Source organism: Lissotriton vulgaris, chromosome 12 (assembly GCF_964263255.1).
Source record: "Lissotriton vulgaris chromosome 12, aLisVul1.2, whole genome shotgun sequence".
NCBI classification, from domain to species: domain Eukaryota; kingdom Metazoa; phylum Chordata; class Amphibia; order Caudata; family Salamandridae; genus Lissotriton; species Lissotriton vulgaris.
In genome coordinates this window covers 29,354,328-29,369,711 of record NC_141700.1, presented here as the reverse complement: position 1 = coordinate 29,369,711, position 15,384 = coordinate 29,354,328, and the positions used below count along the sequence as shown (strand labels likewise).

Below are 15,384 nucleotides of genomic sequence, written 5' to 3'. Positions count from 1 at the left end.
ATTTATTTCCTGGAGTTTTACAGAATGATACAAAGGTTGTATTTCTCCCACTATTGCAACAGCGCATATAACAACAATACATTAAACAAAATGTATATTGGCTTAAAAAAAATCTGTACACAGTGGGCATTGTGCACAGAAATAACTCTGCCACGGGTAAACTTCAAGAGAAGAAGTCTGCATGTATGTTTTTCATCTTGGCAGGGTTTGATTAGAATGAAAAATATTGCACATTGCGCTGAAATATTTTCACAGAAGAGAATTTAAATCCAAAAATGTTGTACATTTTAAAAATTGCAAAGTCCCGAAACATTTCTAGTGTAAAATATTTTCACATTTCCAAAACTGACCCACCTCTCCGCACAGAAACACTAGGTGCTCTTATAACCTTATTCAATATACATATTTTATTAATCATGGAAATGAGAACTTTCTGTGCTGAATTCACGATTTCAGGTCATCCTATTAATATTGAAAATTAATGCCAAACCCTCTGCCCCCCCCCCCCCCCCCTCTGATTTCTGAGCTCTTTCGCTTTAGGGTTCTCAATTTGACAATGTGAGGTATGAATTGCACCCCCATAGCTGTGCTCTTCTTTGCATTCCGCTGCCTGCAAGATTGTTTTTTCCCTTAAAAATGCTGGACTCTGAGGCACTAAGCGCATCAGACATTTATGATACCGAAACTGTTGGTAGGTTTGCAATGCAGAATTACTTTGTTTTATGAGAGACCTCCTACTGAACGTGAACTTACTGGTGAAATATTCAGAGTTACTGGACTGATTACCTCAGGAAATTCCCCCTTAATACACCATATTCAGACAAACTACACAACGTTTGATGAGGATCATGTGTGTCCTTGGAGACACCCAAGTCCATGCGGCCTAGTAATATTGTATGTAAAATTACAGTACGAATTGATATAGCACAAATGTAGCTGTGAACCAACAGAGCGGACATTAATACATAATCATGTGCTTCAAAATGGGGATTAAACAAATACATTGTACTCATATTTTAGGCACAGGAAGAATAATTTATCCAAAATCACATGATGTTGAGTCTAGCACCGATGCCGGGATTTAAACTGCTCACAGAATCCTCATATTGGGCAGAAACACCCATTTCCATCCAAACCGGAAACTCCGAGTCACTTAGAAAGAAGGCTATCACATTTTGGAGCTAGTGTAGGGCAGCTTGCCATCCCTGAGAGCAGAGGTGGGTTCAGGAGAATCAATATTGAAGCAAAGAGACACCATTCAGTCCATCCAGCTCCACACCCAGAGCCGAACATGGCGGTTGAGGAGACAAACACCCCTCCACCCCTAGACCTTATACTCTAGAGAATCCTACTCTTATCCATGGGTAATCTACCATCCAAGCTCTTATTCAGGGTGTCAGGGATTAGTAGACCAAGACGAGAACAAAGTTGCACTAAAATCCCAGGGTGCAAAGTGATGTTAGCTACTGGTCCCTGGATTAGCCGATGGTGTTAGACGTGTTATGGGGCCACTGTCAACAGAGAGCGCTCCCGACGTCAACACCTGAGGAACAGTCTAGGAACCAGCGAACTCCTCACCTGGAAGAAGCTTGTCTGTGCTCAGGGGACATTCAGGGGGGTAACTGATTGGACGCAAAGTGTGAAGTGCACCTCCGAGCCCACTTTTTCTGTGCAAGGTTAAGATAATCAATTAAGATTAACAATAAAAGGGGAAGAATATATACCAGGGAGAGGCAAAAAAACAACTTTTCTTAAACGCTCAGGATCTCAAAGGGCATGACGAGTTGGGAACAGCCTGGATGAAGCCCTGGCATCATAATGCTTTCTAGATACTTGAGTACAGAAAGACTTAGGCCGACTCTATGGGGATCACTTTCTTCGCACCTGCACACTCCCTCGGCACACAGTATTTTCCTCTCCTGATTCCTCCATTTTGACCAGAACCTTCCTCCTTGCAGAGTCATGGCCTTTGTAAAATATACTCTGAAATCCTCCTGTTTCTTTCCAGTCCAGCACATCGGGTCACGTGTCTCTCTGCATGTCTTGAGTCCATCGCGATGCAAGTTGAGGTTCACGTGTTTCCACCTAGTGTCGTAATGGCTGCCATTTCTCCCCCTTCTTCTGCAGTCCTGTGTGGGCCCCCGCCAGAGGTCCCGAACGCCATCCCCATGGGCAAGAGAAAGCCACAGTACAGCATCCACTCGGCTGTCCGATACCAGTGCGAGTCCGGTTACAACCAGAGACACATCCCGACCATCAAGTGTCACCGAGACGGCAGATGGGACCGGCCGAAAATAATCTGTGTAAAGCGTGAGTAGCAGGTATAGGGAAATTAGTGTAGTGGATACAAGCTGTCTCTCCCCGTATAAGAACCTTTTATGTATTGTCCAGACAAAACTCCGCCAGGTATTGGTGTACACCAGTCCTCATGTGCATGTAGATTTTGAGGTATCATTTTGTGTGCATCATCAAAAGCCAGGGACTTTCACAGGTCATGACTATGCCTTCTGTGATCAAGGTTAGGGGTGCGGCCATCTTGGAAGTGGTGACACCTGGGGAAACCTCACTACAGTTTAATGCTACCTAGTTAGGGGTAGCTTGTGATAAAATTGTTTCCAAAACATATTTTGCAAATATTATTTTTCAAAACATCTTTTACTATAACATTGTTTTCTCATAACATCTTGGACCAAAATAATAATTACATTCAATGGCACAAAAGTAAATGCAGCTTAAAAATGGTTATTTATAGTTTGGCAACAGTTTCAAAAGTTAGATTTTACGGAGGGGCGTGTAAAGGTTTTGGATCGACAAATGGATATTGAATATAAATAGATCAATTTAAAGGGGTAAGAGTACACACACACACACACACACACACACATATATATATATATATATATATATATATATATATATATATATATATATATATATATATATATCAACACAAAAGTTCAACAATTGATGGCACTCCACTCGGGAAATCTTTAAACAGCATTTATTTTAGGCTGCGAAGACCTACGCGTTTCGAACGTTACGTTCTTGATCACGGTAACATTTTCAACAATAAGTCCCTTTTCACTTTTGCTTTATGTACACATTGCTGCACCTAATGCATTGTGGGCATTGTAGTTAAATTCACATCATTCAACTAAAACAACATTTCCTAACAAATTTGTTAACATGTATGGAATTGACAAGGATTTACATAAATCAAAGGCGTTTTTCTCATTGTTGCATGGCATTAAAAGGGCACTTAGTCCAATGAACAATGAGAAAAACGCCTTTGATTTATGTAAATCCTTGTCAATTCCATACATGTTAACAAATTTGTTAGGAAATGTTGTTTTAGTTGAATGATGTGAATTTAACTACAATGCCCACAATGCATTAGGTGCAGCAATGTGTACATAAAGCAAAAGTGAAAAGGGACTTATTGTTAAAAATGTTACCGTGATCAAGAACGTAACGTTCGAAACGCGTAGGTCTTCGCAGCCTAAAATAAATGCTGTTTAAAGATTTCCCGAGTGGAGTGCCATCAATTGTTGAACTTTTGTGTTGATATAATTACGGGATCCTCCCTTGGTCCCGGTGCTGGCACCAGCTCCAACGCGCTCCCCCTGCGACGAGGCAAGTTGCGAGTATGTATATATATATATATATATATATATATATATGAGAGAGAGAGAAAATGAGTAAGTGAGTGTATCGTTTCATACATGTTAAGAGAAGGCCTAGATTTTCAGAAAGATGTTTTGGGCAAAATAATATTCTACTCAAATAAACAATGTTATTGTAAAATATATTTTTGAACAGTAATTTATGGAAAAGATGTTTGGAAAACGATGTTATGACTCTTTTTGAACGTCCATAGGTTTTTTATAATGAGTATCTAAGCGGTTTGGTAGATTTAGGGCTAATCTGTACGAAGAATGACAATTTTGATTATTGGAAGAAGATAATTCACAAGGTCATGTGAGCATCATCACCCCTCTCAGTACTCACCTTAGAATGGTAAGCCCTATAAAACCCCCTTTGGGCCGTCAACACACTGGCTTTCCCACTGATGTGAATGTATGGATTGCCCCCCTGCACTTGAGAAATGGAAACTATAGTGAAAAAAATAACAATTGTTTGCAGCAGCTGGCTTGTGATTGGCTGCCTGGGAGAAGACACGCAGCGTTATCATTTCCCATTTCTAGGCAACATGGACGTTGGTTCACAGCTGTGGGTCAGAATGGGCCTGGCCCCCAGTTTTTAAGTCATAGAGTCATTGGTTCGGAGTGCGAGGGTCGTACGGTCACTGGTTCACGTTCATACGTGTTAAGGTCTCTGGTTTTTAGGTCACAGGGTCATCGGTTCAGTTTACAGGTCTTCTATTCACCAGGTCCCACTTGCTTAAATCTTAGGGTCATCAGTTCAGAATTGATAGAGGTCAAGGTCAAGGGTTAGAGGTGGTCGGTCAGTCCCTGGGTCATCATTTCACAATTCGTTGGTCATACGGCCCTTGGTTCACAATTAGGAAGTCACAGCGTCATTTGTTTACATTTCTAGGTTGAAGGGTCTTTGATGTCCAGTTTTTAGGCCATGGAGTCATTGGAAGAGATTTCATGAATCTCACAATTATCAATTGTTAGTAGGTCAACGCCTCATCAGGTCCCTTTCTGTAGGTCACGGGGTCGATGGTTCACAGTTTGTAGGCCACAGAGTCAACGTTTACCAGTTTGTAGGTCACATGACCTGTGGGTCCCGCTTTCGGGATGACCGGTTCATCTGTTCAAAACTTGTTAGCCAGAAGGTAATTGGGTAACATGTTGTACATCACAAGGTCATCAGGTCACAGTGTTAGGTTCAAGGTCATTGGTCCAAAGTGTGAAGGTCACCAGGGCAGCCTTTGGTGTCCATCCTTTTGATCTCACTCCCATTGTTTCACTTGTAGGCCACACAGTCATCAGTTTACAGTGTGTAGTTTGCAAGGCGTTTGTCACAGGGCCTTCAGTACATTGGTTCCATGTCACATGATGTATACATACCAGTTTTTAGATCTAATGGACATAGGTTTTGTGAGTCACAAGTTTGGTGTCAGATTTGTATGTGAAAGGTCATCACCACATCAGTTTTCAGGCCACATGGTCCCTGTTCCCCACCTTTCTCTCGTGTGATCCATGGCTTGCCTTATATAAATGATGCTCACTGCTCCTTAGTTTTAGGTCACAGTTTTTAGGTGACAAGATCAGTTGTCGAAAGTGTTTGGTCACAGAATATGTGTTTCTAAGTTTATAGTTCACATTGTTTCCCAGTTTGTAGACCATGAACTCACTGTGTACCAGGGGAACCTGACAGCCTTTTTCTGTGTTTGTGCCAGGGCCTGCAATTGCTAGTTTGTAGGTCAGGGGTCATCATGTCCAAGTTTGTGGGACACAGTGTCAACAGTTGGACTCTCAAGCCTCAAATCTGTCATTTCAGTGTTGTGTTGTAGATTCTATTGTCTTGCTTGTTTGTGTCACAGTACCAGCACACGTCCCTCACAGTGTTTTGTACAGTTCTTGATTGTGTGTTTTGTTTCACTCTCATTCAGCCGAAAGAAGATCCCACCGGACGCGACGGAACCACCACCACCGCCGTAACCACCATCACCAGAAGCACACGCGCCACCGCCGGCATAACCACAAGCACAACAAGCACCAGTCCCGCAAAGAGCGGAGGAAACACCGCCATCACCATGCGATAGTCCCAGTGGTTGAAGCGCAAGCCTAATAACGCCTTGGTGGGAGGAGCACAAGGGCGTGGCTGCCCGTGGGCCTCTCAGAGAAGGAAGGCGAGGAGTGAGAGGTGAACGTCAGTGGGCGGAGCTGGATACAGTCCCTTTTCTTGTGGATGCCTTCCATTCTGTGTCTGGCTTGGTCATGAGATTTAAGAAGACTCCACATGCCTCCTGCACCGACGGAGGCTGCGTCAAATGTTCACGTCAGCAGCGGTAACATTCTGTGTGTTCTGACAATTGTTTTTCAGTCGCCATTTGGAAAAATCCCCGAAATATTCCCCCCCTCTACGTCTCTTCTCCTACCTCCTCTCCCAACTCACAGGCGCACTCTTGCCCTCTCTCTCTCTGCCCCACTTTCCTGACCAAAGTGGCCATGTTGACCAAACCAACATTAAGGACATCTTCTTCCCTCCCACCATAATGCCGTGCCTGAGTATTTCCCAGCGTACGCCACTTCCAGTAATTACTGGGTCGTGCAAGGCACTGTGGACAATTTCACGTGTGAAGTGGGGGTGACAGCAAAGGAGTCAGAACTAGGGCGCATCAGCACCACGACCATCTTTCGATTCCTGCCTGGCCCTGAGCTGTCCTGCTGCTTTTCTGCCTGACCTTGGTCGCGCGCCACTCGGTGAGAACAGGTGCCGACAAAACTCTCTGTAGGATGCATGTTACATTGTTACTTTCTGTAAACATGTTGGTGCTTTTGGACTGCAAGGTATTTTTGTTTATCTTATTATTTGATAATTTCCTGAGATCCATAATACATTATGTTGGACATAACCTAACAATGGCAATGGGACATCACATCGGTATGTGCGCCGAGGGGTGTAACAGCTGCTGCGTCCCTCTGGAATCAACGGCAGGTCAGGGATGATATTGACAGACTCTTACAACACCGCTACTGCCGCAGGGTTTGTTAGTATCTAGGCCGTATGGTTCTTCCATAAGATCCAATCGCAGAGTGTTGTCCTCTTTTGTTTTCCATTGTTGAAGGCCTCACTGCCTTGGATTCATCATTAAAGCAGTGACCCCCAAAACCACAATCCCTTCCCACCAAGCCATTCAGTGCCATTCCGATGCAGTGGAAGCTCTAATGTTTGCTTCATTTGCAGTGGCCCCGGAATGGCTTGGTTGGCCAAGAGTTGTTGAGCCGCACGTTGACACCCAGAGCCAACATCATTCCATTGTAGGTGAAGAAGAGGCTTCCTTTCCCCAAGAAGAAACACTCCTGTAGGGCCTTGACCACCAATTGGGACAAGAGCTTGAGGAATCCAATGTGGGTTGCTGTTTTATCAAGTCTACATTTCTGGCAGTCAGCTCGCCTTTATTATTCTAATTGCTTACTTGTGACCATCCACAGGCTTCCCGTTGGCACGTACCATCCACCTCTGTGGTTGGGAAATGGAGATCCAGCAGCCCAGATTATTTCTCTGTAGCCAAGAGGTGGGCGAGCAGCAGGGTTAAGTGCAGGTGGGTAGATTGGGCCCTCTTAAAAAACTAGGAAGTCCTATTATGTACAGCCTTGATATATTCTACAGTGACTCCTTCTGGCCAGTAAGCAGATTGCACATTCAGCGCGTACTCTAGCCACCATGAATCGGGTTCCATTCTGTAGAGTTGGGTAAAATCCAATATCCTGTGTGCTGTGAAATGTTTATGGAGGGGCGTGAAGATGCCACATTGTTGAGGTAACAAGATTAATTCATGTCACCAGGGACCCAGTCCTCCACGGTTCAGTTTAACAACACAATGCATTGTGGGAACTGTAGTGCTGGTTCACTTTGATTGGTGCAGTGAAACTCACAGACATGAAAAAGAAAAGCAGAGGTTTGGAGCATTGTTCATTGGGGACATGGAGTCACATCACACACTGCCTGACCTGTTCCTGCAGTCTAGCTAGAGTTAAGAGTAAAAGGAAAGAACATGTGCCCCTGTGGTGTCTTCTGGTTCCAACTCCTAGGGACGCGGAGACAAGATGCCGCAATTCAGAATAGTATCTAGCAACTACGGGTATCTACTGGAGGTGTTGACGTCACTGATAACCTTCCAGTCTGAATAAACCAAAACAGTGGGTGCTAATCTCAAACCTGACCATGCGACTCGTGTCACCAGGACTCCTGGTTTTCCTTTCAGAATTCATTGTCATGTGGGGGAAACAACTTAGCAGCAACTCTGTATGTGGCACACTCAGTTATATTATGTGTAGACAGAAATAGTATTGCTGAGGGACCTCTCCTGAGCTACACTATCCAGATGCCAGAAGGCATCTCCTGGCACAAAATGAACAGCTCTCCCATTCCAAGGTGTTTTTCCAACCAGGACAAAGCGTAACACTGCAAAACGGGTCAGAGGAGTTGGCGCTACTTAAGCAAGGAACCCTAGTGAGTTTGTGTGTAGCGTAGACATGTTGTATCACTGAAGAAAAGATCCAGTGAACTTCCATAGAACCCCTGGGAGAGAGTCGTCCGACCCAGGGGTCTACAGAAGTTGGGCGGGTTCTCTATAAACTATAGGTCTCTAGACCTGTGAGCGTTGCTGAATGAGCATTGCTCAGCACAGAGGGTGGAGAGAGGCACTCGAACAGAGCAGGAGAACTCTGAACCTGTAACACAGTGAAGGCTATCTTGAGTGCGTCACGTCTATTCCCTACACTCATGGCGGAAGGCGGTGGCTTGTCTTTCTGGGGTGCTCATTGGCAGAGCCACACTTTAAATGCCTCCTTGGTCCATCGTGGTTGGAGCCTAGAACGCACGTTACCAACATCTGGAAGGCTGCTAACAGCCCATGAAGGAAATTTGTTTAATTATGTATTTATCCATTTTATTTATTTATTTATAGTTTTTGTAAAGTACCCACAGAGTTTCTCTGACACTTCAGGGCGCTATGGTGCAGGGGTAACTTCAAGGGAGTGCAAGAGCAGCTAACCTTGGGCAGAGGTCATTAGGTACCTGTGCATTCCAGCTTTAAATGCAGCCCTCGCCCTCAGCGATTGCAGCCTAGAACCCACATTACCAAAATGTGATTGGTGGCTGACGATCAGTGAAGGAAATGAATGTATTTTTTATTTATTTATTTAATAATGTATTTATTTATGTGTTTGTTTGTTTATTTAATTATAATTTTTGTTGAGTGCCCACACGGGTTCTCTGACACTTCAGAGCACTAGGGTAATATGAAGGGAGTGAAATAACAGCTAACCATGCACAGTGGCTGCCAAGTAAACTAGGCTTTGGCATTCTGGAAAGTGCACACTTCCAAGTATTTCCTGAAATTCAGAGTAGGCCGTGGGGGGAAGGTCACTTCCACAGAGAGGAGTCTTGAGCCCAGTTAGGATCTGTGACCTCAGCCTGACCTCTTCGTATTGGGTAACTCTGTCTATCTGTAAAGAGACAGGAGTGTCTAGAGCACAACTCCATACAATCAGTGGAGTTTAACTGCAGTCTAAACACCCCATAAGTTTCCCCAACCTTTCCCCCATGGATTCGACAGAAGTCCAAGATCACCCTGAGTTTCCAGGGACGCGCAGGAGGTTGTGTGGGCAGTTGATGGGGAAGCCGCTGCTTCGATAGGTAATCCAAGCCTGGCAGAGGGTTGTGTGCTAGAAGTTCCAAGTTGGTCTCCTCCAAGTGTCAACTGAGGGGTGTTACCAAAGCACCCTTCCTAGACGCTCCATTGGCTCCACTTGGGGAAGTGCCATGAAGTAGCATGAGAATGTAAGAGGCACCGACACAGAAATCGCCGCTCGCCCATCCCGACAGCATCAATCTTCAAGAGCTGTGTGGGTATGCCTTCATCTTTTGTAGGGGTCTTCCCAGTACTCCCTGTTTACTTACTAGTAGTGAGATTTCAACCCTGAATCCAAAGAGGTAAAATGCAGACTTTGTCCCACCTCTGAAATTGTGCGGCACTTTCTTAAATGTTCATCTGCCATATTTGTTGCACGCGCAAAGTCTCTGTAAGCTGCTCTTTACTGATTTACAAAAGGGTCTGAATAATGTTTCTAGGCATTTACAAGAAGTGATCTCCTTCAAGGCACGCAGAGCCAAACAGGAAGTAGTAGTGAAATCACAGGAAGTGCTTCACAAAATATCACATACATGGCACAAAGTGCCAACCAGAGATTAATACTCAGAACACAGGACTTGAGCTACAAGAATATGTGTAGCAAAACAGGAAGTAATAAGGTGAACACAGGATATGACCTACAAGAGGTCACACATGGGCAAGTGGAGACAAACCGGAAGTAAGAACAGAACGTGCTTCCACACTGATGCCAGACACTGCATGAAAAGCAAAGCAGGAAGTAGTACTTAGAGCACAGGGTATAATCTACAAGGGATTTTGCAGATGGCATGCACTGCAAACCAGGAAGTAATACTTTGAGCACAGAATGTGACCTTTAGGTGATCTCATTCATGGCATGCAGAGCAAAACAGGAAGTAGTAGTAGAGCCTAGAATATGACCCACACGTGATCGAACAGATAGCATGCAGAAGGAAACCGGAAGTAATACCTTGAGCACTAGGTATACATTACTAGTGAGTTGTCTGCTACGCACAAGAAAACACAAATTGTCATTGAGAGCTCATGATATAACTTATAGGTGGTGTCCAGCAAAAGCAGACAGTCAATCTGTAATAGTGTGTCTCTCTGAAGACGTTTATACAGGAGCAGGGCCACGCACCTAGAACTTTTGTGCATAATAACATCCTATATTTTGAACAGTGTGTGGTAAAAAAAAAGAACCATAAATGATACATTTGGGATGGAAGATAAATATTCCCTTTTACGAATATGTGATAATGAACAGCATCTGATTGAAATATTGTCTAGGCCATACTTTGATTTCCCTGGTGGGGGGGGGTGGGGGGGGGGGGGGGGGGTGGGGGAGGTTACAAGGCGTGTACACCAGACTTGAGTTCACATTTTGTTTTATCCCCTCATTTGTTCTGGTAACTAATGGCTTTGTCTGGGAAGCCCTGCTAGGTCCCTTCAATAAATCACACCTTTATTTCTCTCCCTGTTTATTCCAGGTATTGAGGTGGGGGGAGGAGAGAAAAGAGGGTCAGTAGAGGGGATTTCTGCTACTAAGTTAGATTCTTTTTCAATTTTCCAGAGGGAATGGGTGGGTGGCGGGCGGGTTGGGGCGGGGTTTGTTCTGTTGTTGGTTTTTTGTGTGAACGTGCATTTCCACGCTGATATTTCTGCCGTTTTCAATAATTTGCAGTGTTCTGTAAAACTGTTGTGTGGACGAAGAACCACTCTGCGTTCCTGTACTGCTGGGCATTTTAATAAACTTTTTTAATAGGTGGCTTGTCTGTTTTATTGCATCCCTGGGGGTTTAATTTCTAAATGAATTATGTATGAACATCCTGACTTGCCCTCGTCCCTTACTGCTTTTCTTTTCCTTCTGCCTCAAATAATAAAATTCAAGCGTGATTAAAGATCTTCTTGTGAAAAAAAAATCCATCTTTCCTCCTAACACCACATATAGTCAGATCCTGGTACTGGACCCATTGATGCTGGAACAATTTTCTTTTTTTTTTTTTTTGAAAAAAGATTTTATCAAAACCTGAGATGGTTTTACTACTGGAGGCATGTCTTCAATTGCGGAAATTGAATTTGGATGCTGGAACAATTTTCTAAGTGGGCTTCGCTGGCATCAGTCTTACATCACTCAAGTCAGAGAGACTGTGAAAAACTTAGGCCTCACACAGGGTAAAAGTGTAGCAAATGAGCCAAGCCCATTCTACAGGTGAGTGGTGCGAGTTCTAATATGTACCTTATAGTGCAATTTGGAGCATGCTGTTGAAAATATATCACTAACTCGTGGTGTGACAGTTCACGGTCATGTAAAGTCGGCATTTACCAATTAAATGACAACAGAATTCACGCTGACATGCAGTTTTACTGATAGAACAATAGTGCACAGTAACTAAAATGTATGCAAATCATGTTTCAGAAAATATATATTATTTGCACCTCCCCAAGTAAAGTGTGTTAATGTGTTCTGGATTCTATAAAAATCTTTGTTTCCGGTATCCTTCAAATTTGCAAAAAACGTGCTTCATTTGTGAGATCCAAACTGCTATATTTTGAAATATTTGTACAATTCATTCATTTACAGGTAGTTAAATGTTGTTGTGTTGGAAACAAACTGACATCCTACAGCCCTTCCTTTCACACTCCCTGTACCCCAGCAAGATTGTCAGATTGTTTACTTTACAAAATCATCTAACTTTGCAGTCAGAAAAAAGAAAAGTACACACCAGTCTATGTGTTAAAAGAAGAAGCAGAAATGTGTCAGAAGACACACTCTTTGACCACGAAGCAAATATGATAAGATAAAACCAAAATGTAAAGGCATCTTTATTGCTCGTTCACCCTCCTGACTCTTGCATGTTTGTATTTTAGGGGGGGTCAGTGTCCCCCACACCTCTGCTTCTAGCAGCAATGTCTATAAGCCATTTCGTCTCTTTATGACCAGCAAATCCCAACAGGTTCATCATAACTACCAACATGCCCAGTGAGTCGGGATTTGGTAGCCTAGTGTGACTTACATAGGTGCCTGTTGTGCACCTCTCGTGGTGCAGCTACAACTGTACAAAAAGTAAACTCCGCCAGCAGGGCTGCGCAAAGTTTACAAGCTTGTTACGTTGCAGTATGTGGACTCGTAACTTTACTTGCCAGCGGAGTATACCACAAGGAAGTAGTTTATGCAAAAGAATTTTCATGACAAAAAGTGAATTAAAGTTCTCCCTCTAAACAGATTTTTGAAGGTTTTTGCACTTAAAAACCTGTTTTAAAATTTTTTGAATCTGTATTTTTAAAACCTCGCTATCTTTTCAAATGATACCAAATTAGACAAGTTCTAAAAATCTTTTCAATGTTGGTATAGGCGAAGTTGTGCTTAGTCTGTTGATTTGTTTCCAATAATTAACCTATTAGTGAAATCAATTCAACTCGCCCTAGGGGATACAGACTCTTGTGCAAGGACCATGCTAGTGGCACAGACAGGCTGCCATGGACCCTGACGCGAATAAGGAAGACTGCCCCTCGTCTGCTGGTTTGCTACTATCAAACAACAAAAAACCATGACCCCTGGGCTCCAATGCCGCTCCACCTGTTGCACTATTGATAGCGCCGTCCCTGACCCATACAACAGTGGCCCTTCCTTCAAATATTTCTAATGCCCATAAAAGTAATTGATTTACATTACTAAGCTTGTAAGTGTCCAGGGACAGCAGAGGAGATGTAGTAGGGTCTCACTAATAGGGTGCGAGTCTCAGACCTTGGTGAACGGTCTCACTTAGGTGTGACCTTCGTTCCTTGGAAGAGTCCTCTCTCGTTTCTAACTCTCTCTTCTTGGAGCGCAGCCTCACTCATTTGGTGAATCCACTCATGGGGCGGAGTCTCCCAACTTGGTGTCACTCATGTTGGATGAGATCTACTCATTGTGTGCGCAGTCACTACTTCGGTTCCAATCCTACTTCTCAGAGTAGTTTGACCCTCATCGCCCGATCCATATGGTTGTCGACTGACAAAGTATCGTGAAGGTAAGTAAATAGATTTATTGATCTTTATTGCACATCTACGTGCCTTGAGCTTGATTTGTGTGTGATATATATATATATATATATATATATATATATATATATATATATATATATCGAGAGAGAATATAGTAACTATATCTATCTTCATAATATTTTGCTAGTCAATATTCTGGCTACAAAATTTTTGTAGCAAAATATTTAAAATTTGATATCTGCCGGTAGAACATTATTAGTGGCGAAAACCCCACTTTTAATAACATTAGGCTGCAATTCTTTCGTAGTGAAACCCTTTTTACCTTTGTTTAATTTCTTGTTGTATCTCCCTAGGCATGGATCTATTTTATGTGCAGTACTCGGCCGTCTGTCTCAAAGTGAAGAGTACATTATCCTACAAAGTCCTCCCGGGCTTACTTCTATTGTTATTACGCTGTTCGTGGTTCTGAGTCCACAGCACCTCCTTGAATAAAGTGATATTTGTTTCTAGATTTGCAACTTTAGTCCCCAAACTGCCAGCCCACCCTTCCCCCACCGCCCCAACCCCCCACCGGTTAGCACTGCCCTTGAACAGTCATGCTTGCCCAAGAAGTAACTACTTTACCCTGAAGCCTTCCCAGCTCTCAGAATGAGGGGGAAATAATATGTTTTTTACATACATACAATAGACGCAAATTGACAGACGTAACCGTGTCAAATATTCAGGATATTTGCTCAGAGGGAAGAGGCGGGGGAGGATGAATGCCCCTCATTGTATTGCAGAACTGATACCGGTTATATTCAAAATAAATGCAAAAAGAAGCCTCTCTGCGCGCTCCAGGCCACTTGACCGAGTTGCTGATTTGCCTTCCCCAGGACCCAATTGAGAGCTTGCAAGCCAGTGCCATGTGGCGCGTGGCGCCTGCCAGGATACCTTGCCAGATTCTGACCGTAAATATCCTCCTTTCATCCAGTGGAGGCCAATGTGATGGCACAGGCCACGCTGTGCCGCGCGGGAGCTAAAATTATATATACAAAACTCACACAGGCACAAACACCCTCTCTGGGCCTTGTGGTCGCTGCACAGTCTTTGTTCGCTTCCGGATAACCCCGGTAACCTAACACTGTCTTCCGCAGGCCGCAGGGACTCGTTAGCAGTATCCCTCCGCCAAGCGTGCAAGGCTACTGCATTGAGGCCTGCGCTCGGTCCCTTGAGGATGCTCTCAGGAAGGCCTACTGGTTTTGTCTCAGGGTAAGAAGTGCAGCACATGGCCCAGAAAGGCAGGTCACTGAGCCGGCCACAGGGACAGACACCTGTATGTATGCGTACAAACGTTCGTCAGCCCTATGTGTGAAATCTTCCAATTCCAGCAGCGGTTTTCTGGCAGAAGAGTCACATTATGGATTGATCGTAATATTGAAAGTAGTATCATTAAGGCATTAGGGGTTTGGCATTATCGGTGGCGGCAACCACAAACAAAGGGTGGTGGAGGGAATGCAGGAGGGGTCTTGGGGATAGGGGTGGTGGATTTCTTTTGTTTTTTTCTCGTTTAACATTTTTTTTAACATAAATTCAGTTATTTCATACACATATTCTCGACATAATTTTTACATAAGTATTTTCAGTACATATTAAATGATTGTATTTTTTTATTCTAATATTAAATGTATTCCCTACAGTGTTTTACATATTTGAACAACATTTTAACATGTTTCATAATGTATTACAATTTTCAAAATATTTGAATTTTTTTTACTTATATTCTAATTCATTTCTAGGGGAGATAGACTTTTTTGTTTTATTTAGCTGTCATTTTTTTACCGCTACCTTCCATGCTGTAGTCCTTTTGACTCATTTTTCATCTCTTTTCTGGCGGGAAGGTGCTGTTGTTCATTTTTACTTATATTCTAATTCATTTCTAGGGGAGATAGTCTTTTTTTGTTTTATTTAGCTGTCATTTTTGTACTGCTACCTTCCATGCTGTAGTCCTTTTGACTCATTTTTCATCTCTTTTCTGGCGGAAGGTACTCTTGTTCATCGGAACAGGTAAGTCTGTATTCGTTTTCTTTTATTTTTTTAGGGTTTTG

At 43.3% G+C, this 15,384-nt stretch overlaps 1 protein-coding gene across 3 annotated transcripts in view; it reads left to right on the top strand.

The window, feature by feature from the left end:
* NCAN (neurocan) overlaps positions 1–10,613 on the top strand; it is a 400,988-nt gene extending 390,375 nt beyond the window's left edge. For 2 of the 3 annotated variants that reach the window (XM_086946853.1, XM_086946852.1), the window contains exons 16-17: positions 2,128–2,310; positions 5,582–10,613. In XM_086946853.1, the coding sequence (XP_086802979.1) occupies positions 2,128–2,310; positions 5,582–5,760 (362 nt within the window). In that variant the 3' untranslated portion in view covers positions 5,761–10,613. Of the gene's footprint in view, positions 1–2,127; positions 2,322–5,581 lie in introns of all 3 variants that reach the window. The other variant, XM_086946854.1, reaches the window with a different exon arrangement.
* Positions 10,614–15,384: the final 4,771 nt, after the last annotated feature.